The 26,806-nt window shown below is 40.3% G+C and overlaps 1 protein-coding gene and 1 long non-coding RNA gene across 2 annotated transcripts; one reads left to right on the forward strand and one right to left on the reverse strand.

Moving 5' to 3' along the window:
• Window positions 1-1,022: 1,022 nt before the first annotated feature.
• On the reverse strand, window positions 1,023-2,767 carry ATXN3L (ataxin 3 like). The gene has a single exon (XM_032285907.1). The coding sequence runs from the start codon at window positions 2,297-2,299 to the stop codon at window positions 1,235-1,237; it is 1,065 nt and encodes a 354-aa protein (XP_032141798.1). The 5' UTR covers window positions 2,300-2,767; the 3' UTR covers window positions 1,023-1,234.
• An 8,921-nt stretch (window positions 2,768-11,688) lies between these two features.
• LOC116556662 lies at window positions 11,689-17,249 on the forward strand. The gene is made up of 3 exons (XR_004271113.1): window positions 11,689-12,877; window positions 14,727-15,619; window positions 16,359-17,249. It is a non-coding gene; the product is annotated as an uncharacterized LOC116556662 (long non-coding RNA).
• Window positions 17,250-26,806: the final 9,557 nt, after the last annotated feature.

Genomic DNA, 26,806 nt, shown 5'->3' on the forward strand with positions numbered 1-26,806 from the left:
CCCTAACTATGGAATTTTGCAGGTTGTAGTCAATAGGTGATGAGGAATTTAATAGTAGGTGCAAACATGGGATTTACTGATAACCAGGTAAGGCATGATGTGGTCCTTAAACATATTACAGACCATATGATTTTATGGATATCTACATAAGCAATAATATGTCGTGAAATCTTGATATAGCCACTTTGTTTTCACATTTAAAAAGTTGCTCAATCTCAAATACTTGGCACAGAGCTGATTTTCAAGTTGAGGAATGCACCAGCAGCCAGGTGCGGTGGCTCATGCCTTAATCCCTAACTTTGGGAGGCCAAGGCGGGCAGATCACTTGAGTTGAGTTCAAGACCAGCCTGACCAACACAGTGAAAACCCGTCTCTACTAAAAATACAAAATGAAGCCGAGCGTCCTGGCACGTGCCTGTAGTACCAAGGTATTTATCAGTTACCCAGATACTTGGGAGGCTGAGAGGTGCAAGAATCACTTCAACCCAGAAGGTGGATATTGCAGTGAGTTGAGGTTGGACCACTGCACTCCAGACTGGGTGACAGAGCGAGACTTTGCCTCAAAAAAAACAACAACAACAAAAGTAATGCACCAGAGTCATGAAATAATGATCTTATCACAGAGGGCTTAGAAAGCAAAACCTTAGAAAATATTACCATTTCTCAAAATACTTGTGGAAAATAATTAAGAACCAGATAACAGAAATTGTGATCAGAGGAAATACCATCAGAATATACTTAAGTGCACAATACATAGTTGGAGGGTGAACTGTTTACCCTTCTAAAACCATCACTATGATCAACACAGACAACAGATACTTTCCTCAAAGATTAAATTGGTTCATGAGAAATAAAAGCAACCAAAATGAGCCACATTATCTGCAGTAGAAGAGACTATATAGAAAAAGTTCTATGGCAAGAGCTAATTAGTTGGTCTACAAACAGATAAATGCCCCAATTTTAGACACGTTAGATATTGCATACTCAAAAAAAAAAAAAAAAAAGAAGAAGGAACATTTTGAAAGCTGTTGTAAATTTAATTAATTGCTGGGTGTCTCTTTGGCTAGTAGTTGAACGATCATTATTTAGTCCTACAGTGCTGTCCCTTTTGTTTGCAAACCACCTAAAAGTCTTATTTCCTCATCTCTTTGACAGATTACCAAGATGGATCCTACAATATAATCACACAGGATAATGTTGGAAAGTATGACTATCTAAATCATTTCTAAAGGTCTTACTTATCTTCACTGATTTTCAAACTATTTCTAACAGCATCTAAAACTATGTCGACAGCGGCCTGGAGCATGTCTTCATTGCTGTCATCACTGAGATCACTGTCAGTTCCTCTCAGACTTGTTGTTGGCATTTCGGATGGACATGAACTGTGACCTGGTGGATCTGACTTTTGTTTCCTCTGCTGTTGTTCTTGCTCATCCTTTTCAAAATAGTCTTTTGTTTTCTTCAGCTCTTCCAAAGCAGGAGTTACACACGATGTCTGCGGAAGATCTTGCGATGTGTTTCTGGAAGTACCTTGCATGCTTAACTCAATAGCTCTGTGGAGATCTGCATCTCCTCTCTTGGTTACTTGATGACTCAGTGCTAGGGCCCTCTGAAAATCCTCCTCATCTTCGTCTGATACGTCAGATTCATCAGTTTCTTCTGACACTTTTTCAAGGACTGTTTTATGGTCTCTTTGTTGTTTTTCTAGTGGTAGTTTTCTTTCAGTAAGTTTTGGTCGATCTCTTTGTTTGACCCTGATGGTCTGCAGGAGTTGGTCAGCTTCACAGTCTGGCAGATCACCCTTAACAACAAATACAGAATAGCCTTCTTTTTGCAGTTTACTGAGAAATAGTGCCAGGTATGTATCTGATATTAATTCTGGACCCTCCAAGAGAGAATCCAAGTTAAACCAGAGTTTTCCAAATTTTCTAATAGTAAACCAGTGTTGTTCATAATTACATATAAAAGATCTTTCATTTATAGGATTAATCCCAAGCTTTTGATAGGCAGGGCTATTTAAAAGGATCACGTCTAAACCCCAGAACTTCAAAGCATTGGTTATAACTTGAATAGAAAAGAAACCTGTGTCATCCATGTTTCCTGAAGGCTGCTGTAAAAATGCGCGATAGTCTTCACTGGTGACTCCTCCTTCTGCCATTCTCATCCTCTCTTCTTCATCAAGCTGATGTGCAATTGAGGCTAATTCCACAGGGCTAAAATATTCTCCTTGAAGTAGATTATTTAGGCAGTGCTGCGCACAGAGGGATCCTTCTTGTTTCTCGTGGAAGATGAACTCCATGTTGATTGGAACCAGGTGTTTTTGTAGGTTTGCGGGGAGATGTTGTATGCCCAGCTTTGGTACCTATCTGGACAGTATGGAGATGTCCATGTAATAGGTGTACAGTTTTCAAAGCTTATGAAAACCATGGGATTCTGTAGGTGTTCAGGTCAGAGATGATGTCACAAAGCACTATGGTGACCAAGGTGGCTTTGCCAGTATCCAGTCAAGAGCTGATGGGAAACCTAAAGTGAATATGGGATTTTGGGGTTATCCTTTAGGTGATAATGATGACTTGAACCATAGTAGTGCCCCTGGGATTTTCAGATGTCCTATAAAAGGAAATACCTCTCTAATGGTAGTTGTCAGCATGGTTTTAGTAAGTAAATAAAGATGAAATTTACCACAGCACTAAACATAAGATTGGGTCGGTAACTGGGAAAGAAATAACATGGGCTTTAACTGAATGGACACCATGGGGTTTTGCAATTGTCTAGGTCAGTTATCGTGATGTCACCACAGTAATAGCCATGGAATTTTGCAGGTTTCAGTAAGATGACAATAAAACTCACAGTGGCAAGGAAGATGGGACTCTGCCGGTATCCTGAGATGATGTGGGCCTTAAAAACATTAGTGACCAAATGATCTCCAAACATCTAGAAAACTGATGATGATGTCTTGAACTCTTTTCGTAGCCATGTGTTTTTACAGGTGTTCAGGTAAGAAACGTGTGTACCTAACACAAGCAGGAACCATTAGATTTTATTGTTTCCTAGTTCTGAGAAAATTTGCCTCAAAACTTAGTAGGGACAAAGATATTAGCAGGTATCCAGGTAGGATGTCACAGAGTCTCACCACAGTAGGAAATGTGGGATTTTTGCAGGCGTCCAGTGAATAGACAGTGTGTAGAACTACTGTGTTGACCTTGGACTTCTCTAAGTGTCCGTGTACAGTTAGTGGTTGCCCTAATGATTGTAGTGAGTGTATGGATGGAATTAGCAGGGGTCCAGATGGAAGGACATGTATGCTGACCACAGTTGCCACCATGTGTTTCTTCAGCTGGTAGTCAAGAGATGATGGAGTCTCTAACTACGACATAGGCCTTAAAACCTTAGGATTCAGGTAGAGTTCATGGTTCCCCTAACAGTACTAGTCACCATGGGATTTTTTGAGGTCCATGTAGATGATGTATCCCTAACCACTATTGCTGCCATATGGTTTTGTAGGCTCCCGTCAAGAGATAATGGTGAAACTCATATTGGTTGTTTTTGTAGGAATTTCATGGAATCCATGTAAGTGATTATGTGGACCTTAAACATAGTAGAGACCATCTGATCTTCAAAAATCTAGGTAAGTGATAATGATGTCCTCAACATCTGTTGGTATCACGTGTTTTGCAGGTATTCAGGTAAGAAAATGATACTGGGTCTACCAGTAAGTATTGGTAGCCATGACATCTAGCTTAACCACTTTTCTCATTTAGTGATAATGTGTGTTTAACCTTAGGAGTGAATGAGGGCTTTTCAGGTATCTAGGCAAGTGATCATAACTTTCTTCACCACCGTAATGACCATGAGATGTTTATAGATGCCCAGACAATAGATGATGGTGCCTGTAACAATGTGTTGACCTTCAGGTTCTGCCAATATGCAGGTAGCATTAATGGGTTTGTAAAGATGGAAGTGACACAAGTTATCTGCAGATGTTCTGCTAGAAAAATTTGCATTCTTAAACACATCTGTCACAATGTGATTTTTCAGGTTTCTGTCTAAAGGTCAAGGTAACCCTAACAATGGGGATTAACATGGAGCTTTGTTGGTATCCAGGCAAGTGATGATGTGGGACTTACCACACAACAGACCTTCTGACCTTCAGAAATTTACATAAGTGATGTTGGTACCTCTGTCTAACATTTGTGTTACCATGTTTTTTGTTGCAGATATTCAGGTAAGAAGTGATAGTGTTCCCATAATTCCTATTTAAGAATGTACCATTACTGCTTACTAGTTCAGAGATAATGTTTTGAAACCTGGTTAAGACTGAGTAATTTGTAAGTTTCCAAGTAAATTTTCATAGTGTTTCTCATCTCAGTATTGACGACGGTATATTTACAGGTACTCAATCAAGAGATTATGACATGTCCATGGTTTTGACCTTGATATTTTCTAAGAATCAGGGTAAAGTTGATGGTTCTCCTAATGCTAGTAGTTCTCATGAGCTGTTGCATGGTTTAGGTAGAAAAAGATGTATCTCTAACCATGGCTGCCTTCATGGGTTTTTTAGGTTCTACTCAGTGGACGATAGTGAAACTAGCAGTGATAGTGAAAGTGGACTTAGCTAGAAGACAGGAAAGAGATGGTGTGAGCCTTTACACATTAGAGAGCTTCAGATTTCAGTTACCTAGGTAAGAGTTGATGGGGCCTATAATACTGTGGTTACAGGACTGTTGTTTTTTTAAACAGGTATTCAGGTAAGGACTGTGCTGATGTAAAGGTGAGAAATGAGGGCATTTACACATTAGAGAGCTGAGTTTCAGATATCTAGGAAATTGATGATGGTGATCATAACTGTCATAGTCACCTGATTTGGTACAGGTTTGCAGGGAAGAGTAGGCATGAGATTGTTTGTATTCTTGTTTAGTGATAATTTGTACTTAACCCTAGTAGCAAGTGAGAAATCTGCAGGTATCCAGGTAAGTTACCACATTGTCTATCACCACACTAGTGAACGTGGGATTTTTGCAGATACCTCTTCAAAAGAGAGAGGTATCTTTATTAGAGAGGTGTCTCATACCTCTGGAGCTATCCAGGTATCGTTGACGAGTCACAAAAAGAAGTGATCGAGGGTATTTGCAGTTGTCCAGGTATTATAAGAGGTGTACTAAACACGTTTTTCACAATATGCTTTTCAGGTTCCTTTCAAGAGATCCTAGTGACCTTAACAATGGCCATTAATGATGGACATTGTGAGTATCTGGTAAGTGATGAGGTGTGCTTAATCCACAGCTAAAAACATTTGACCTTCATGTAAGAAAGTAATTGATGACAGTGCCCCTAACAGTTGTTAACATGTTTGCTTGCTTATTTGTTATGAAGATACTGAGGTAAGAAACCATAGTCCTTACCAGTGTTAGGAACTCCATGAGTTCTTAGCTTTACATATTTTAGAAAATTTATCTTTAACCCTGTGGATGCTGAGTCATTGCCATATCCAGATAATTTTCATGGTGTTCCTCACCACAGTATTAAACATGGGATTTTTGCAGATATCCAGTCAAGAAACAATGGTTTTGTCTGGCAGTGTTGTTGACCTTGAGTACTGCAAATGTCCAGATAGAGTGTATATGTGCCATAATGATGGAGGTCACAAAAGTGATTTTCAGGCATCATGGTAAAAAAAAAGTGTGTTTTAACACATACTTCAAAATATGTTTTTCAAATTCCTGTTAAAAGATTGTGGTGAACCTAACAATGGTTACTAACATGGTAATTATTGATGTGGGTCTTTCACACTACAGAATGTCTAATCTTCACATGTCTAGGTCAGTGATGGTGGTGTCCCTAGTACTCGTATTAGCATATTTTTATTTTCAGCTATTAGGAAAGGTCTTTAATAGTATAGAGGTAAGAATTAATATGACTTTTATACAGCAGAGACCTTTCTATTTTCAGATACCTAGGTAATTAATGATGATGTTGAGAATTCTGATACTAATCTTGGTGTTTGGCTGGTTTGCGTAGAGTAAATTAATTTTGTGTAACAGTACAAATAAGCATGAGCTTTTACTGTATTCTTATTTAGAGGTAATATGTATTAAATAATCATGGTGATAGATGGACATGTAGGTAACCAGCTAATTTATCATATTGTTTACCACATAATGACCATGGGATTTCTGCAGGTATCCATTTAAGAGAGGAAAGCGTCTCTTCCTAGATACTGACATTGGAGTTCTGGAAGTGTTCAGACAATGTTGATGGATCCCAAAATGACAGAAATGGTGAGGGGAATCTGCAGGTGCGCAGGTATGATCAGATATATATCAAATATACCATCATTCATAATGTGCTTTTCAGGATTCTATCAAGAGGTTATGGTGAGCCTAACAATGGTAGTTGATCTGGGACATTGCTGGAATATAGGTAACTGATGTGGAAGCTTATACCACAGCAAAACTACTTGATTTTCCTCTATCTAGGTAAGTAGTAAATGATGTCCGAAATACTCATTACTGTGTTTGTTCCTTTTTTCTTTATGTATTCAGCGATGAAAGAGTTCTTACTAGTAATAGAAACCATGAGTTATTTCTTTTCCCATTTTTTTCTGGAGGCAGGACGGAGTCTCACCCTGTCACCCAGCCTGGAGTGCCATGGCGCGATCTCGGCTCACTGCAACCTCCGCCTTTCGGGTTCAGACGATTCTCCTGCCTCAGCCTCCTGAGTAGCTGGGATTACAGGTTCCAGCTAGCACGCCCAGCTAATTTTTGTATTTTTAGTAGAGATGGCGTTTCACCATGTTGGCCAAGCTGGTCACAAACTCCTGACCTCGTAATCCACCCTCCTCAGCCTCCCAAAGTGCTGGGATTATAAGGGTGAGCCACTGCGCCCAGCCCTTTTTACATTTTAGGGAAAGTTTGTTTGACTTTGTGAATATTGAGGGATTTTCACATCCAGTAATTATTGTGTTTCCCACTGCAGTCATAATCATGGGATCTTTGCAGTTATTTAGTCAAGAAATTATGATCTCATCTGACATGGTGTTTGCCTTGGTGTACTACAAATATTCAAGCAGAGTTGATATGTCCAGTAATATTGCAAGTAACTAAGGTTATTTGGCAGCATCCTCATAGAAAAAGAATGTGCCCTTTAACATGTATTCTCTAACTTGTTTTTCAGGTTCCTGTCAAGAGAGCACGTGATTAACATGGGACTTTGCTGGTATCCAGGTAGCTGATGTGGGCCATGGTGATGTCGTATGGCCTCTACTTATTGTTGTCCATTTTCTGTTATTTGAAAGTATTCAGGTATGAAATTATAATCTCCTTATTTCTATTAATCATGTTGAGTTTGTTTTATATAGTAATGTAAACTTACGTTTAGCCTAGTGAGCGTTGGATCTGCAGATATCCAAGTAATTCTTATGATATTCTGCTTCTCCGATGTAACCACAGGGCTTCTGGAAGTGTGCAGTCAACAGAAAGTATTTTCCCTAACAGTAGGGCAGACCGTAGAATGCTACAAGTAATCAGGTAGAGTTGATGGGTCCTGCAGTGGAGAAAGCCACCAACTTTGTCCGTAGATGTTTAGGAGGAAAGAAGTGTGTGCATAGGAACCTTGTAACAATTTGTTCTTCAGGTTTCAGTCCAGAGACCATGATGAACTTCAAAATGGTCATTCACAGGGATTCACCTGGTGCCCAGGTAAGTGTTGATGTGGGCCTAAACCACAGCACAGGCCATCCGATCTTCATGTGTATAGGTGATGATAGTGTCACATTTTTGTGACTATGTGTTTATTGCAACTATTCAGCTAAGCATGACATAGGCCTTAACAATGTGAGGAACCATGAATTTTCACTTTTTTATTCTGTAGAGAATTTATGTTCAACGCTTTTAGTGTTAATAAGTGCACATATCTAGATAACGATCATGGTGTTCCTCTCCTAGTAGTATTCATGGGAATATTGAGAGTGCAGTCAGGAAATGATGTTCTTATCTGACAACAACAACACTTCCTTGGAGTACTTCAGGTATTCAGGTAGAGTTGATGGGTTCTGCATGATGGCAGTGATCAAGGTTACTTTCAGGTGTCCTGAAAGAAAAGTTGTGTTCTTTAGCACATATCTCAAATTCTGCTTTTCAGATGTCTGTCAAGAGATCACAATGGACCTAAATATGTTTCTTAACAGGAAACATTGCTGGTGTCCGGGTAAGTGATGATATGACATTGACTCATTAGAGACCTTCTTATTTACAGATATCTGAGTAGTTAATGATATCCTCAAAACACATACATTAACATTGTTTTTGGCATGTGTGCAGTTAGAGAATCCGTCCCTAACAATACTAGGAAATGTGAGATTTTACTGTATTCTTATTTAGAGATAATGTGTATTTATCACTCACAGCAACAGATGAATATGCCAGTATCCAGGTAACTTAGAGTCTTACCTATCACCAGGTTATTGGTCATTTTGCAGGCATGACTTCAAGAGAGGAAGGAGTTTCTTACCGTAGTTTGAACTTGGAATCGAGCAGGCATCCAGGTAGCATCGATGGGTCCTGAAAAGATACAAGTGACCGAAGGAGTTTGCAGGTGTTCAGGTATCCGAAGACATTTACCAAACACATTTTCTACAATACCAAATGCACTTTCCACAATGTGTTTTTCAGACCCAAGTTTAAGACATCGTGTGAGTCTAAGAAAGGTAATTAAGTGGGACATGGCTGGTATCAAGGCAAGACATTATGTGGGACAAAAATACGACACAACACATCCCCTCTGATCATCATGTACATAGGTAAGTGATGACAGTGCCCCAGGCACTTGTTTTTTGCCTTTTCCATGATTGTTTTGCAAGGATTCAGGAAATAAATCATAGAACCCATATCAATTCTAGAAACTAAGAGAAAATGTATAGCAAACCTGAGTTTGAGGAATTGTATGCATCCAGGCAGAAATCCATTGTGATCCTCACTACAGTGTGGATCCTCACTACAGCCTCAAACCATCATTCCTTGACCAGATACCTATAAAATCACAGAAACCATGTGATTTTATAGGTATCTGGTCAAGGAGTGATGGTTGGAGGCTGGGAGCAGTGGCTCACACCTGTAATGCCAGCACTTTGGGAGGCCAAGGTGGGCGGATCACGAGGTCAGGAGATCGAGACCATCCTGGCCAATATGGTGAAACATCGTCTCTACTAAAATACTAAAAAAATTAGCCGGGTGTGGTGGCATGCTCCTGTAGTCCCAGCTACTCAGGAAGCTGAGGCAGGAGAATCGCTTGACCCTGAGAGGTGGAGGTTGCAGTGAGCCGAGATCGCGCCCCTGCACTCAAGCCTGGTGACAGGGCAAGACGCTGTCTCAAAACAAACAAACAAAAGAAATGATGGTTTGGTATGACAACAGTGTTGACCTTGGAATACTGAAAATGTCCAGGTACAGTTGATTTGTCTCATAGGGACAGAACTCTCCCAGGTTATGTGCAGGTGTCCTCCTGGAAAACATTGTGTCCTTTAACACATAATTCACATTGCATTTCAGGTTCCTGTGAAGTTATTGTTATGAAACTAAAAGTGGATGCTAATAAAGACATTTCTGGTCTAAGTAAGTGATGATGCACACCCTAACCAATCATAAATCGTTGGATTTTTTATACTAGTAAGTTTTACCATATACTTTTTGGCACGTGTTCAGACAAAACGTGATCGTATCTTACTAATACTAGCAGGCATGTTATTGCATAGTTCATATTTCACAGAAAATTTACATTTAACCATGTGAGTGATCATTGATTTCCATGTATCCATGAAAATATCTTGGGGCTCCCCACCACAGTAGCAACCATGGGATATTATCAGCTGTGCAGTTATCACCACCCATGATGGTGTCTCTAACAAAGATGTGTTTGCAGTTATCACCACCCATGATAGTGTCTCTAACAAAGATGTGTTGACCTTGAATGAAAGCTAGTGTCTTGGTGGAGTTGATGTGTATTCCAAAATAATGGAAGCATGCAAGATTGTAGACAAGCACCCTGGGAGAACAAGTTGTAACCTTAAACACAGTCGCTGTATATGATTTTTCAGGTTCTTGTCAAAACTATGAGGTGAACCACCTAATGCTCAATAATGAAGCATTGCTTGCAAACAGGTAACGATGACTGCTTCCTGTAGTAAGGGGTAATTACACAATGCAGAGCATTGGATTTTCTAGGTATGTAAAATGGGGTCCCTTATATTTAAGCTAGTGTGTATTTTGTAGGTAATCCTTTAAGGCTTTGGGGCCAGTATGCAGATACCAGATAAGATCCTATTAACTTGTATAATACCTTGGTATGTTCAGATATCAGCTTTATTAACGTTTTTACACAATATCAACTTAAACTTGTTTTTCATATGCAGTCAAAAAATACATATGCCTCCAGTAATATGATTAATGCAGAGAATTTATTGCATGTGTTGACAGATGAGTATTGAACACTTTCCGGGCTACGCAAATCCACAGGCATCTAGGTAATTGACTGTATTGTAGAATACCATGAAATTAACAACAGGAATTTTGCGGGGATTTAATCAAGAAAGCACAAGATTCTTAAAAGGTGTTTTCCTCAAATGTCTACAAGTATCGAGGTACATTTGATGAATACAAAATAATAAAAGTGCCCAGAAAAAATTGGAGGTATATAGGTAGAATGATACATCTACCAGTCACACTATTCACAATTTATATTACAGATTTACGTTAGCATATTGCAGCAAGCCTATCAAAGCTGAGTAATATGGGACATTGTGGCGGAGGTACGTGCTGATATGGGCCTAAACTACAGGCCACAGAGTGGGACTGTCACAGAGACTAGTTCAATGATGACGTGTCCCTACACGTCTTCCTGCTGTGATTTTTTTCCCCAGGTATTCAGGTGAGAAAAGATTGAGTCCTGACCAATCTCCTATAGGCCGGGGTTTCCAATTTTCTGTTTCACCAAAAGTATATGCTGAACCCTGTGAGTGTTGAGGGATTGCAGGTAGCCAGGTATTTATCACTGTATTCCCCACCCCTGTACTGTCCCTAGGATTTATAGTGTGTCCAATCGTGAAACAGTGGTTTTGTGCTATCAGGATCAACTAGGATTACTGCAAGTACCTAGGTGGAGTGGTGTGTCCCATGAAGCTGGAAATACTCAAGGTTCTTTGCAGGAGTCCTGGTGGAAACACCATGTCCTTCTACCTATGTGTCTTGGTGCCTATTTCAGACTCCTACCGTGACATCACAGTGAATATGATACAGGTCTGCAGGTCAGCACTGATAAGGACTGAAAGCAATGCACAGGCCACAGGAGGTTCAGCTGTCTAGGAAAGTGATGATAGTGTCCATCCTTCCTGTTGTTCCCATGATTTCGCTTCAGGTGTCCCAGGAAAAAAGATAAGACTCCCTGGCATACTGGAAACCCTGAGTTTTCCCTCTGCATATTTCAGAGACAATGCTTAACCCTGTGAGTGCAGTGGGACTATAAATACCAGGTGATGATCCGGCGTTCCTTCCCCTCCACAGCCACGACTGTGGACATTTTGCAGGTATCCTGTAGAAAGAAATACTGTCTTCTGGGACCATGGCCCTGAGCTTGGGGGCCCTGCCAGCATCCAGGTAAGTCAGTGATAGATTTGAGTATCATGATTTGCAGGTGCCCTGGTAGAAAACCTTGTGTGTTTCTGAGGCATATATCTCAGTGTATGTTTTCCAGGTTCCTGGGAGGAAATCCCAGCTAACCAGAGACATGATTAGGGGATGTGTCTGCTCTCAGGGTAAGTGATGATGTGTGCCATAAACTTACCATAGTTACGTGATCTGCACGTATCTAGGTCAGTGAGGTTCCTTTTCCTGAATGGTTTACTGTGTGATGGGTTTATGGGTATTCCAGTAAGAAAGGGTAGTGGCTCCTTGTTCTCCTTGCCAGGTGGTCCTGTTGTTTTCAGTCTGGGAGAGAGCGTATGAGGTATGTACCCTGTGAGTGTTGATTGATTGGCACGTACCCAGGGAACTCACGTGACACTGTGCATCATAGGAGTAACTGCGGTGGATTTGCAGAGAAGCCGGCCAGAGAAAATGCCATGTCCTACAAGGAGGGCCTGCAAACATCCAGGTACAATTCTGGCTACCACAATGATGATCATGAGCAGGCAGTTTGCAGGGTCCTGGTAGAAATGCTGTGTCCATAGAAACATTGGTCACATATATGGTTTCAAGTTCCCATGGAGAGGTTACAGGAAACCTCTTTGTGCTTGAGCAGAGGACTGTGCCTGAATTTAGGGCGGTGATGGTGTGGGCCTAAGCAGGCCACGGAGTATCTGATCTTCCCATACTCAGGTAAATGCGGATGGCTTTCTGGCTCTTGTCCCTGTCCTGACATGGGTTCCTTATCTCATTTTCTGTTCTTTATTTTATGCAGTTATTCAGTTAAGAAACAATGCTTTGCCAACCAAGGCTAGTAAGCATTAGTCCTTGCTATGTTCAACTTTGGGAAAATGTGCCTTGAACATGAGTCCGTGTTGGCTGAGGAAGATGTGGGTGTCCAGGTAAATTCTCCTACTCCACCAGACGACAGGATGGAATGATAATTCTGACCCATCCTCAGTCCGGAGCCAGTAATGGTGCCAGCAGTGAGGTGAAGTTGGAGTTTTGCCAGGATCTAGGTAAGGTTGATGGTTCCCAGAAGTACAGCAGTGACCAGGCCATGTGGTATGTGTCCTTTTTGTCTTTCAGGTGTGCCAAGTGGCATCCCGGAAAACACCTGTCAAATGCATTTCTTCTGCTGCTGTTAGTCACATGATCAAGGCCAGTCTGAGAATGGCCATTTGGGGGCCCTGGATAGTAACCAGGTAATTGATCACATGAATCCTATACCAATAGAGACCACCTGAGCTTCAGATTTCCTGAAGAAAGAGGGCACTCTCCTTGACACAGTGATTTTTCCATGGTTTCCTGCAGGTGTAGAGGTAGATGTTGTGATAGTATCTCATGAAAGACATTCTGCTTTCCTGCATAGGTAATTAATGATGGTTCTGAGTCTCCTAGAGTAACCTTGTGTTTCACATATGTGTCGTTGGGAAAAAATAGTGATTCCCAAAGCCAGTAAGCGTGAGATTTTACTGTTTGCTTATTCAGAGGTAAGGGGTTTTTTGTTTGTTTTATAAATTTCACACTCCGTGCAATAGATATGCCGGTGCACGGGTAGTTGATCACATTGTCTGTCACCCTGATGTGGACCATGGGGTTTCTGCAGGTATCCCTTATAGGCTGTGGCCTCAGAGTTCTTCAGTTATCCAGGTATCCTCGATGAGTTGTGAAATGATGCCAGTGAAAAAAGAGTATTTGTGATTGTCCTTGTAGCATAGGTTGTGGACGAAGCAGTTTCCCCAATATGTCTTTCAGATGAGTGTCAGCATCACAGCATGCCTTTTAATCCTGGGTAGCGGTCATTGCTGGCTGAAGCAAGTGCTGATGCAGGCCTACACCACAGCCTGCAGTGTGGGAATATCACAGAGGCTTAGTTCGGTGATGGTGTGTCCCTACACATCTTCCCGTCATGATTTCTTTCCCCGGTATTTGGTAGAGAAATGATTGAGTCCTTACCAATTGCAGATAGGCCAAGTTTTCCCATTTTCTGTTTCACCAAAAGTATATGCTAAACCCTGTGAGTGTTGAGGGATTGTCTAAGCTACAGCCTTTTTCAGGCTTCCCAAAAGTTGTTTGGTAGTATACAGGCATCAGATCATGTGACTCTTAACTCATTAGATGCCTTCTTATTTTCAGTTATGTAAGTAATGAATGGTGTTTTCATGACTGTTATATAAACCTTGTTTATGGCATTATGCAGTTTAAAAATTAAATTATCCCTAATAATAGTAAGCATGAGTTTTTAATGTATTATTCTTTTGAGATAATGTATATTTAACACTTGTACTGATAGACATATACACAGGTATCTTGGTATTTTATCATATTGCTCATCACCACATTATTAGCCGTGGATTTTTGGAGGTATCTGTCAAAGACTAGAGGGTGCTTTTCCCTGTAGTTTGACTTTGTAGTTCCGTTCTTATCTAGCATTTATGGGCCCCAAAAGATTCAAGAGACCAAGGGAATTTGTAATTGTACAGGTAGAATTAGACTACTACCAAACCCATTTCCCACAATGTGTTTTCCAGGGCTTGTCAGGAGATCATGGTGAGCCTATCTGTGGTAATTAGTATGTGATATTGCTGGTTTTGAGGTAACTGATGATGGAGAGACCTAAACCACAGCACAGATTATCTGATCTTCATATAGATATAAGTGATGGTTGTGTCCCTAACACTTGGTGTTACCATGATTTCTTTTTAAATATTTGGACAGGAAATGATAGCGTCTTTATAAATTCTCAAAACTATGAATTTTCCCTTTTTACATTTTAAGAAAACGTTTATTTAACCTTTTGAGTGTTAAGGAATTGCACATACCAGATAATTATCATGATACTCCTAGCTACAATAGTAACAATGGGATTTTTACAGGTGCCCTAAAAACAAATGTCTTATCTAACAGTGGTCTTGGCCTTGTATTACTACAAGTATACAGGTAGAGTTGATGTTTTCATAATGATCAAAGTTATTTACAAGCATCCTAGTAAATAGAACACATTGTATCCTTTTATACATATATATATCTCAATCAAAATGTGTTTTTCAGGTTCCTGTCAAGAGATTATAACAAACCTAACAATGATCATTATCAGGGACTATTTCTGGTATCCAGGTAAGTGATGATGTGCATTTTAATGACATCACAGACCATCTGGTCTTTACATATCTAGGTAAGTGATGTTTGTTTGCCTAAACTTGTTTACCATGTGATTTTTTTAAAAAAACAATTCTAGTAACCGTGTTACCCTATTGTTCTGTGTTTTCAAGAAAATATATTTTTTACGCTGTGAGTGACTCACATCCAGGTAATTTTCAATATGTTCTGCATCACAGTATTATCCATAGTATTTTTACAGGTGTGCCATCAGAAAACAATGGTGTCTTTAACCATGGTATAGACCTTGTGTTGATGCAGGTTTCCAGGTAGAGATGTTTCCTGCATTAATGGAAGTGAATAAGGTTATTTGCAATTGTCCAAGTTGAAAAGGTGTCTGTATTCACATTTGTCATAATATGTTTTCAAGTTCCAGCAAAAAGATCATGTTGAACTTCATAATGATGATTAATGGGGATTTTGCATGTAGACAAGTGATTATGTGGGCCTTAAGCATCCTACAGATCACGTGATCTTCAGATATCTAGGTAAGTATACATGAGGTCCCTAACATTTGTGTTATCAGAGGTTTTTTGTGAGTATTCATGTAAGAAATGATAGTCTCCTAATAAATACTTGGAAGCAATAACCCTTTCTGTTTGAGTTTAGGTATATGTTTAACCTTAGTAGCATCTAAAATATATTTAGGTATCCAAGTAAGTTATAATTTTGCCCAATACCTATATATTGACCATGACATTTTTTTTCTTTTTTGCAGTTATCTTGTCAAGACAACAACGTGTCTCTAACTAGGTTGTCGACTTTGAACATCTGAATGTCTCCAGGTAGATTTGAAGGGCCCCGTAATTTTCAAGTAACCATGGAATTTTGCGGGTGTTCATATAATACATGCATTCCTAACACAATTTTGACATGATTTTTTTTAAGATCCAGTTAAGAGATTATGGCGCCTTCTCTACTATTGTTAAGGCCCATATCATCTCCTAACTGATACCAGCAAAATCCCAAATTAAATACTATTGTTAGGTGAACCATCATCATCTCTTGATTGCTCTTTTTGCAGATGTCCACTCAACAGTTGATGGTGTCTTGGGCCAGGAGTGGTGGCTCCTGCCTGTAATCCCAGCACTTTGGGGGGCTGAGGCGGGTGGATCACGAGGTCAGGAGTTCGAGACCAGCCTGACCAACATGGTGAAACCCTGTCTCTACTAAAAATACAAAAACCAGCCAGGCATGGTGGCGTGTGCCTGTAGTCCTAGCTAGTCAAGAAGCTGAGGCAGGAGAATCGCTTGAATCTGAGAGGTGGAGGTTGCAATGAGCCATGATCGCGCCACTGCACTCCAGCCTGGGTGACAGAGTGAGACTCTGTCTCAAAAAAAAAACCAAAAAAACAAAGAGCCAATGGTGTCTCTAACTACAAAACTGCAATGTTGATCCTAGATACTTGCTGGTATCTAGGTAAATTTTATGATTCTTTTTTAAGGTTATAGTACCCATAGAATTTTCAGGTGTCAAGGTTATAGATTTCTCCTTAAGCACTGTTGCCTTTTTGGGTTTTTGTAGATTCCAATTAAAAGATTATTGAAAACCTCCCTATGGTACTGAAGGCAAGATTTTTCCTGCATCCAAGTACAAGATGATGTTGGTACCAAAGGAGATATCCAGGTAAGCAATAATGGTGTTCTTAAGCCAACATAGTGACCAAGTTTGTTTGCAGGCATTCTTGTAAGTTATGTTGACTAACCACCATAGTGACCAGGGGAATTTTGCAGATATCCTATTAAGCTATGAAGATGTCTGTAACTAAGGTGTTTTCCTTGGAAATGTGCAGGCATCCAGATAAGAGTTGATGGTGACCCTAATCAAGATCACGACCATGGGATTTTGCAGTTAGGCAAGGAATGATGTGCCCTTACTGCGATATTTATCTTGGCCTTTTTAGGTGTTCAGGTTAGAGATGGTGTTTGTCTAATACATTAGTGGCCATGGGGTTTTTTCAAGTATCTAGTTAGAAGATGATAGTGTCTGTATGTATAGTGCTAACCTCTGAATTTTGCATGTATCCAGGTCAAAGTTGTTCTGTCCCTTACCATGTTAGTGGTCTTAGGATATTTTAGATGTCCAGATAAAGGGTGATATGTCCTTAACCACATTAGTTACCAAGCAATACTGCATGTGTCCAGTTAAGAGATGATAGTGGCCCCAACCATGGTATTGACCATGAATTTTTGCAATTTTCCAGGATACAGATGGTGTTTCACTACCTTCAGTATTGACCATGTGGTTTTACAGGCATCCTAGCAAGAAATTATGTATCCACAATTCTGTTTTTTATCCTCAGATTTATTTAGGTATTATGGAAAGAGATAATGGTGTTCCTAACATTTACTGACCATAGGCTTTGAAGATACCCAGCCAAGAGATGATGGAGTCTCTATCAATGTTGGTGTCCACGGGAATGAAAGAAAAATGGAATTTTTTTGTCAACTATGTATTTTATTAAAGTAATTCTAGCCGGGCGCGGTGGCTCACGCCTGTAATCCCGGCACTTTGGGAGGCCGAGGCGGGTGGATCACGAGGTCAAGAGATCGAGACCATCCTGGTCAACATGGTGAAACCCCGTCTCTACTAAAAATGGAAAAAATCAGCTGGGCCTAGTGGCACGTGCCTGTAATCCCAGCTACTCAGGAGGCTGAGGCAGGAGAATTGCCTGAACCCAGGAGGCGGAGGTTGCGGTGAGCCGAGATCACGCCATTGCACTCCAGCCTGGGTAACAAGACCAAAACTCCGTTTCAAAAAAAAAAAAAAAAGTAATTCTAACATTCAGTGTTAAACATTATATATTTTTCAGTCCTTTTTTTTTTTTTTTTTCCTTTTTTTGGATACAGGGTCTCGCACTGTCACCCAGGCTGGAATTCAGTGGCTCAGTCATGTCTCACTGCAGCTTCAACCTCCTAGGCTCAAGAAGTCAACTCATTTCAACTTCCCGAGTAAGTGGGACCACAGGTATACGCCACTATGCTCAACTAATTTTTGTATTTTTTGTAGAGACAAGGTTTCATCATGTTGCCCAGGCTGATCTTGAACTCCTAGGCTCAAGTGATTGATCGTCCTCGGCAACCCAGAGTGCTGGGATTACAGGTATGAGCCACTGTGCCTGGTCCACAGTCATGTTTTATTATATCCATTTCTTTCTGTTCAGTTTCTACACAATGACATTTTCACCTGGAGTCTTAAGCTGTTTATTAAATAGTTTAACATCTAAGAGTTAGCAATATAGACAGGCATTATATAAAATGTGGTTGTTCATAAGGAAAAGTAGGCTATAGATACAGTCATTAGAAGGTTAAAGGAGCCAAGGAAGAGAAATACTGGTGTACACGCTATGGATAAAAACATTTGTACTCTTACCTTTCTGATATAAATAGATATTAGATGATATGTTAGAAAAAATATGTGAAACACAATGAAGATTAATGGGGGACTCGAATAGTTCTTATTCAATTATTAATTTGGTTATTAACTTGTTATTTAAATTATGCCATTGAAATATAGTAAATAAGAGCTGGGTAAGAATTTGGTGATCAGCTAGTGCAACACCACCATGAATGAGAGCCTGCATGCAGAGAGGATAATCAAGGTCACAAAATTGCTAGTTGCAGTGGCAAGTGTTCTTTCCACTATCCTACTTTTGTTGTTGTTGTTGAGACGGAGTCTTGCTCTGTTGCCAGGCTGGAGTACAGTGGCACGATCTTTGCTCACTGCAACCTTCGTCTCCTGGGTTCAGCCGATTCCCCTGCCTCAGTCTCCCTAGTAGCTGGGACTACAGGCACGCACCACCATGCCCAGCTAATTTTTTGTATGTTAGTAGAGACAGGGTTTCACCATGTTGGCCAGGATGATCTCAATCTCCTGACCTCATGATCCATCCACCTCGGCCTCCCAAAGTGCTGGGATTATAGGCGTGAGCCACCGTACCTTGCCTCCTATTTTCTTTATCGAAAGCCTGAGACCAATTGAAAAACAATAAAACAAGTGTTCAAGAGCTTCTTTAAATCAGTATATCTCAGGAAATACATATGCAATTGGTCAGACTTTCCATCATGCGCTTTGCTTTTTTTGTTGAAATTGAAAATAAAACTTTTCTTAAGGAAGCCTAGGTCTTAGTCTCAGATTCCCAGCTATAAATGTCTCTAACAAAGGAGAAGGGAAGCAACCTAGTCTGAATTTTAATTCAGCCAAGTAGGAAACCCGTGACCTTCCATTCTCTGCTGATATTACCTTTGTTCTAGGATTCATTTCACAACTATTGTTCATCCGAATATGGAGTCACTTCTTTGTATTTCAATACCATTGAAAATATATCAGACCAAGACCATATAGTATAATTCTGCTAGAAAAGAGAAGTTAAAGGGGTTAACCTGTAATAGTAGATTCAGATAATGATGGAAAAAGAAGATTAAAGAAATGAGAATTTTAAAAGCTTTCAACAAGATGCTGTCCCCTGTGGGCCATTCACATAGTAGGCACTCAATATGTGTTGAAGTAAATGAATACTTCTTTATGGACTGGCTCATACAACAGTGATTCTTTCTTCCAGTGTGTGATGGAAAGAAAGCTATAAACTTCATTCCTCAGAATTCTTGCAACACAGGTGTGTGAGGATGTTTTAGGTTCCACCATCAGATGTTCACACGTAACCTCTATTGGAACTGAGCCATGGGTAGAAAGGCAGGGAGTGGACATCTGTTTTACTGCCATGGATTGTGGGAGGGCACCATGGTTCTGGCTAGATATGTTTGAGGATCTTGGAATTCATAAAACAGAGAGGCAAACCAGAGCTAGAGATGTAGCTTAGGGTCAGATACGTTAAAGAAAACATTCTTTCATTTTCTCAGTTTTGCCTTTTAGTTTTTGAAAATTTTGCAGATAGTGTCACAGGGATAAAATAAATTGAAAAAGAAAAAACCAACCATTATACCATCATGAAAATATATAAACACTTTATTTTTCTCTGTTATCAGTCATCCACATTTATACATACCATATAGGGAACATGAGGTTTGTATAATTTTCTGATTTCTTTCTCTTAAAATGACATTGTAAATATATACACTCATATATTTAATATATGGAAAAATGTAAAAATGACAAGGAAAATTTAAATGTGTAAATCTGTGCACATACAAGTCATGTGTAGTAGGTATAGTTCCCTGCTTTGATGATCAACAGTGAAGAAGCCACACAAAGTTCATGCCCTAAGGAAGATTACATTCTCTAATGGGTTCAACATCAATGATCCATACATTCTTGTGTCCCTGGAAGAGTCTCACCTTATTTCATTGTCTCATTACAATTATGAATAGCTCTCACTTTCAAGGGTGTCTCAGTTTGGATAATACATTACATAGTCACCCTGGACATAATAGAGAATATAGGGGTGAGGACATATATTAACTGCAGGGTAATAAGTGCTAATATATATATATAGATATCTATATAGATATATAGATATAGATAGATATAGATATCTCCAGCGGGACACTGGAGATTAAAAAAATAGAAATTTAAATTTTTTAAAATTAAAAATATCCTAAAGTAAGGTGACTAATTGGGGAAAAGGACTTCTTTCATTTGGGTGGTCAGGGCAGCTCTCTCTGAGGGGAGCAAAGACTGAATGACAAGAAGGAGCCAGTCAGGTGAAGAGTGAAACTGTAACATTGTAAGAACAGCAAGGGGAAGCAGACATGTCCAGAGGACAGAGGGAGGCAGTGAGGATGAAGGGCAGTGTGCAAGAATGGGAGTGGTCCAGAGGGAGGCAGTGAGGATGAAGGGCAGTGTGCAAGGATGGGAGTGGTCCAAGGGGAGACAAGGGCTAGGTTTTTAAGGCCCTGCCTGTCATGAGGAGGAGCTTGGGTTTCCTTTGAAATGCAAGGCACAGTCTTTAAAACAGAGCAGAGTAACCTTACTTACATGTCTGTGTCAAATGTATTCAAACCCGTAGGCCAGCAAATCACTCTCTGATAAAGCTCTCATATTTAAAAATACTACTCCTCTAATAAAGCCACAGACACCAGGACTCTATGGAAAAATAGGTTTTTTACCAACACTGGAATGAATGGTAAATTATTACATGACTTCAAGCTTAACGTGAAGCTTAAAGTTCTCAGAAGCAGACATATTTATAAATTTTTCCCTTAAAGTATTGAAAGATAAAGTGCTGAATTTTAGTACTTTATAACAGAGTCACAAATAAATGCAAGGCTTTATGGGTTTTATCAAGGTCTCCTCTTGTCATCAGTGACATTAGTGAAGGATTATACAGTGTGAAGGTAGTTGGGACTAGTCTCCAGACAAGGGAGTGGCAATTTGGGACTAACTAACTGAAAAGGGAGGGAAGGGCAAGATGCCAGAAATCTGGTGGAGGACCTTGGTAGTAGGTATTCCAGCAGCTTCCAGATTCTTTCTGAGGCAATTTCAAGAGATGCAGCTCAGAGTTGCAACTCCCTCCTGCTAGGCTTGGTCTTCTAAGGCCCAGCACTTGGCCACACAGGTTATGCACAACACCAGGATACCAGACTGCAGAAAGTGTATCAAGGGCCAAATTCCAGGTAACATCCTGCTCACCAAACCATGCCAGCTCAAAGGAAGGGACACCTCAATTCAGCTCTGGTTTACCTCTCTGCTTATGAATTCCAAGCTCCTGATACACATCTGGCCAGAACCATGGTACCCCTCCATAATCCTCACCAGGAAAATGGATGTCTAGTCCCTGCCTTTCTTCCCACTGTTTCAGGACTTTTCCTTAGTTCAGCTAAAGATGAGGTCCTTGTAACACAGCGACAAAAATTTAGGCGTGCAGATGATTTGAAGGGTGAGTAGGGCAGGATTTTATTGGGTAGAAAAGAAGAAAAGGAGAAATAGAGACACCTAGCAAAGCAAGAGAATATGCTTCCTGCCCATGGGCTTCCCAGGTACACTGAGGAAGAGGAGGGGCAAGGCTTCTCTCTGCAAAAGTTCATACTTCTGTGGCTCCACCCCAGTGTGGGCTCCTTCCAGTGTGCAGGTCAGTTGGAGGCTCTGCCAGGGAGCTCTTCCCACCTGGCTGTCTCACCAGGGCTCTGGGAAGGGGCCATGCCCAGAGGGGATTATTTTCCATATGACTCAAAATCTTTGTCTGTGCTCAGCAGCCCTGTGTTTAGGACATTCCCTGGGCCTTATGGCCTCTGATTAGTCATCCTTTACTGTCTAAATCTCTTAGCAGATGCACTCTCACCAGCTAGCTAATTCTGTCTCCTGGTTCTCACCCTGGTTATGAGATGGTGCTGATTTCTTGTTTCAGCAACATCCCGGGCATAAAACAGCATTTTTCATTATTTACCCACATAAATGATCAGTTGCTAGAGGCTGCTCTGGAAAGCAGTGCACATACAGCACACATAGGAATGAATCCATCCAGCACTGCTCTTCCCTGGAGACAGGAGTCCTGTTAGGGCCTCCATCTCCTCTGTCACCATTTGGTACTTCTGGTTCTTTCTGTCTCCCTCAAGACTAGTTAAGACAGCTAATGTGTGGATGTGGTTTCGAAAACAATACTTTTCATAGTAGTGGTTTGGGCTAATGGTGTTTTTCATCTCAAAAATGTTTTACAAACATTAATTAGGCTTATATAGCTCCCTGGTGGGCTTAGGCAGAGAGAATGCCCAGAGAGAGAGTTTCTGCTTTTCCTCCAAGCCACAGACAGTCCTCACAAAAACAGAAGGCCTGCGGCTTCAGCCCAACAATCCTTTGCTTGAAGAGGATTTACCATACCTTTAGAACTTTCCTGGTGCTCAGAAAATGAGGTCTTTTGTGATGCTTCATAAAATGAAATCCCTTGGAATGCTTTGGTTTTTTGTTTTGTTTTGTTTTGGAGACAGTCTCATTCTGTTACGCCCAGGCTGGAGTGCAGTGGCACGACTCACTGCAACCTCTGCCTCCTGAATTCAAGTGATTCTCCTACCTCAGCCTCCCAAGTAGCTGGGATTACAGGCACCCGCCACCACGCCCATCTAATTTTTTGTATTTTTAGTAGAGACGAGGTTTCCTCATGTTGGTCAGGCTGGTCTCAAACTCCTGACCTCAGGTGATCCACTCACCTCAGCCTCCCAAAGTGCTGGGATTACAGGCGTGAGCCACCGCGCCTGGCCCCCTTGGAATACTTTGTAAAATGAAGTCCAGCTTAGTATAAATCACCTGTCAAAAAGTGTTTTTGTTTATTGTTGTGGCAAAGTATATATCTATTGATATATACTTAGTGAAACAGGAAAACAGAAACTACAAACCTAAACCAATTCAGTAAAACATTACTTATTTCTCAATAGGAAGAGGAAGAAAAAAAAGCTAGCAAGCATGAGTAAGAAGAAGGAAGGATATGAGAGAATAGGAGATTCTTAAAGGCATTATTTTCATTTCCTCCTTTTGATGCAGAAATCCAAACAGAAAAGCTTTAGAAGAAACACCTGGAAAAATAGTATCTCTACTTTCAAAATACAGAAATACAGGCATAATACAATGGTGAAATTTATTCATGGCCATTCTCATCTAAATCAATGGTTCTCAACCAGGTGCTATTTTGCGCCCCCAGGAGACATCATTTTACAATGTCTAGACATTTTTGGTTGTCACCACTTGGGGAAGCAGTGTAAGGGTGAGCAAGTGGAGTGATACCGGCATCTAGTGGGTAGAGGATAAGGATGCTGCTATAAACATTGTACAATGCACAGGATAGCTCCCATCACAAAGAATGCTCTGGTGTTAGTGCCAAGGTTGAGGAACCCTATTCTAAATCATTACCTTGCGAGAAACGTGTCTCCAAGTCAAGTTGGAGTTTGTGTTGTGCCATCCACACAGTTGTCTCCAACCCACCCAACTCCAAGCAGGCTCAACATGGCAAGGTTTCTCACTACTTGCTCAAGGATACCTTCATTAGGCCTGGAGACCCAACCTGTGCACAGAATCTAAATTCAAACATGTACCTAGCTGCATTCTTGATTTTCTCAGTCATGGCCGTGCTTACCAGGATCCTTTTACTTTTTCTTCTAGTTCATGGAAATGTAGCTGACAAACAAAAATCATATATATTCTAGATGTACAATGTATGATTTGATATACACATACACTGTGAAGTGATTATCACAATCAAATTAACATATCCATCACCATATCTAATTATCGTGTGTGTGTGTGGCGGGGGGGGTGAGGGCACTTAAGAAGGTATTATTAACTATGATCACCATGCTGTATGTTAGATCACCAGAACTTACTCATTTTATAACTGAAAGTTTGTACCCTTTGACCAACATCTTCCCATTTTCCACCTGCTCCCAGTCCCTGGCAACCACCATACTACTCTCTGCTCCTATGAGCTCGAGTTTTTTTAGATTCCACATATAAGTGAGATTGTAGGAAAGTTTAAATTTTTCCCCTGAAGTTTTAATCATTTGGGTTTATAAAGCAAACTGATAATAGATTATCAGGAAAAACAGGCATACAAATTTTATTATGTGCACATGTGTATGGAAGTCATGCAAATTATAAAAACTCAAATGGCCAGAGGGTTGACACTTTTATACCATCTTGAGGTTACATCAAGAATGAGGGCTCGGATTATAGCAAAACAAGTTATGGTGGCTAGACAGATTATAGGACAGAGAGAAGAGGAGACCTGGCTAGTAAAGGTGGTATTGTTATGCAGATGAAATCTCACAGGTAGTGTCCCTCAGAGAGAAGATAAATGGGAGCCTGTGATCAATGTTTCCGCAGGGCCTTTAAAGTGTCAGACTTGCCGGTAATCCTTCCTAGATCCAGAGGCAGAGAGTGGGGTGGTGTTTCAAAGGATACTTGATAGCATCTGTTATTTACTTCCTTTATTCCTTTTACAGTTGTAAATCTGCTTCACACAAGATAGCTTTGCAGGGCCACTTCTGTCAGCAGGCCCTCTGAACAGCCATATCAAAATATGTCAAAGTATGTGTATTTAAATTTTTTTTTTATTCCAGTACCTTTAGGGGTACAAGTGGTTTTCAGCTAAATGGATGAATTGCATGGTGGTAGTCTGAGATTTTGGTGTACACATCACTTGAGTAGTGTACATTGTATTCAATATGTCGTCTTTCATTCCTCATCCTCCTCCACCCTCCTCCCGTCTGAGTCTCCAGTCCAGTGTCTTTTATACTACTCTGTATGCCTTTGCATACTCACAGCTTAGCTTCCACATATAAATGAGAAAATACGGAATTTGGTTTTCCATACCATAGTTAATCTCTCTTAGAAGAATGGTCTCCACTTCTATCCAAGTTGCTGCAAAAGATATTTCATTCTTTTTTATGGCTGAGTAGTATTCCATGATGTATATATAAGTATATATCTCACATATTCTTTCTCCACTCATTGGTTGATAGGCACTTAGGCTTATTCTGTTCCTTTGCGATTGTGAATTGTGCTGTGATAAACATGTGTGCAGGTGTCTTTTTTATATAGTGACTTTTTTTTACTTTGGAAAGATACTCAGTAGTGGGATTGCTGCATTGAATGGTAGGTCTTCCAGTTCTTTTAGAAATCTCCATACTGTTTTCCGTAGAGGTTGTCCTAATTTACATTCCAACCAGCAGTGTATAACTATTCCCTTTCCACACATCCATGCCAACATTTATAGTTTTTTGAGTTTTTAATAATGTCCATTCTGGTTGGGGTAAAGTGGTATCTCACTGTGGTTTCGACTTGTGTTTCCTTGATGATTACTGATGTTGACCATTTTTTTCCATGTTTGTTGGTCATTTGTATATCGTCTTTTGAGAAATGTCTATTTGTGTCGTTTGCCCACTTTTTAATGGTTTATTTGTTTTTTCTTGCTGATTTGTTTGAGTTCCTTGTAGATTCTGGATATCAGTCCTTTGCAGAATGCATAATTTGCAGATATTTTCTCCCATTCTGTAGCTTGTCTGTTTAATCTGATGAATATTTCTTTTGCTGTGCAGAAGCTTTTTCATTTAATTAGGTCCTATTTATTTATTTTTATTTTTGTTGCATTTCCTTTTGGGGTCTTAATCATAAATTCTTTGCCTCAGCCAGTATCCAGAAGAATTTTGCCTAAGTTTTCTTCTAGAAGTTGTATGGTTTCAGGTCTTAGATTTAAGCTTTTAATCCATCTTTGTTTGTTTGTTTGTTGTTTTTGACACAGGGTTTCATTCTGTTGCCCAGGCTGGAATGCAGTGGCGCAAACACACTCACGGCAGCCTAAACCTTCCCAGGCGCAAGTGATAGTAGAGACAGGGTTTTGCCATGTTTCTCAGGCTAGTCTTGAACTGCTGGGCTCAAGCGAACCATCCACCTCGGTCTCCCAAAGTGCTAGGATTACAGGCATGAGCCACCGCACTGGGTAAAGTTATTAATCCATCTTGAGTTAATTTTCGTATATGGTGAGCAATAGGGATGCATAATACTTTGAGGTGAAATATGTTGGTTTCTTTCAGATCATACAGTATTTGTATGTGTCTAGTTCATTTCACTTATCATAATGTTTTCCATATGAATGGCAGGATTTTATTATTTTTTATGATCAAATAGTATTTCATTGTATTTATTTATTTTTGAGACAGAGTCTCATTCTGTTACCCAGGCTGGAGTGCGATGGTGCGATCTCCACTCACTTCAATCTCCACCTCCCAGGTTCAAGCAATTCTTGTGCCTCAGCCTCTTGAGTAGCTGGGATTACAGGCGTGTGCCACCACACCGTCTTAATTTTTGTATTTTTAGAAGAGACAGGATTTTGCCATGTTGGCCAGGCTGGTCTTGAACTCCTGGCCTCAAGTGCTCTGCTTGCCTGGCCTCCCAAAGTGTTGGGATTACAGGAATGAGCCACCACACCTGGCCTCATTGTATGTACATACTACATTTTCTTTATTCATTCATCCACTGACAGACACTTAACTTGTGTCCATATCTTGGCTATTTTGAATAATGCTGCAGTG

Source organism: Sapajus apella, unplaced genomic scaffold, assembly GCF_009761245.1.
Source record: "Sapajus apella isolate SASKATOON/1434 unplaced genomic scaffold, GSC_monkey_1.0 scaffold17, whole genome shotgun sequence".
Lineage (NCBI taxonomy): Eukaryota > Metazoa > Chordata > Mammalia > Primates > Cebidae > Sapajus > Sapajus apella.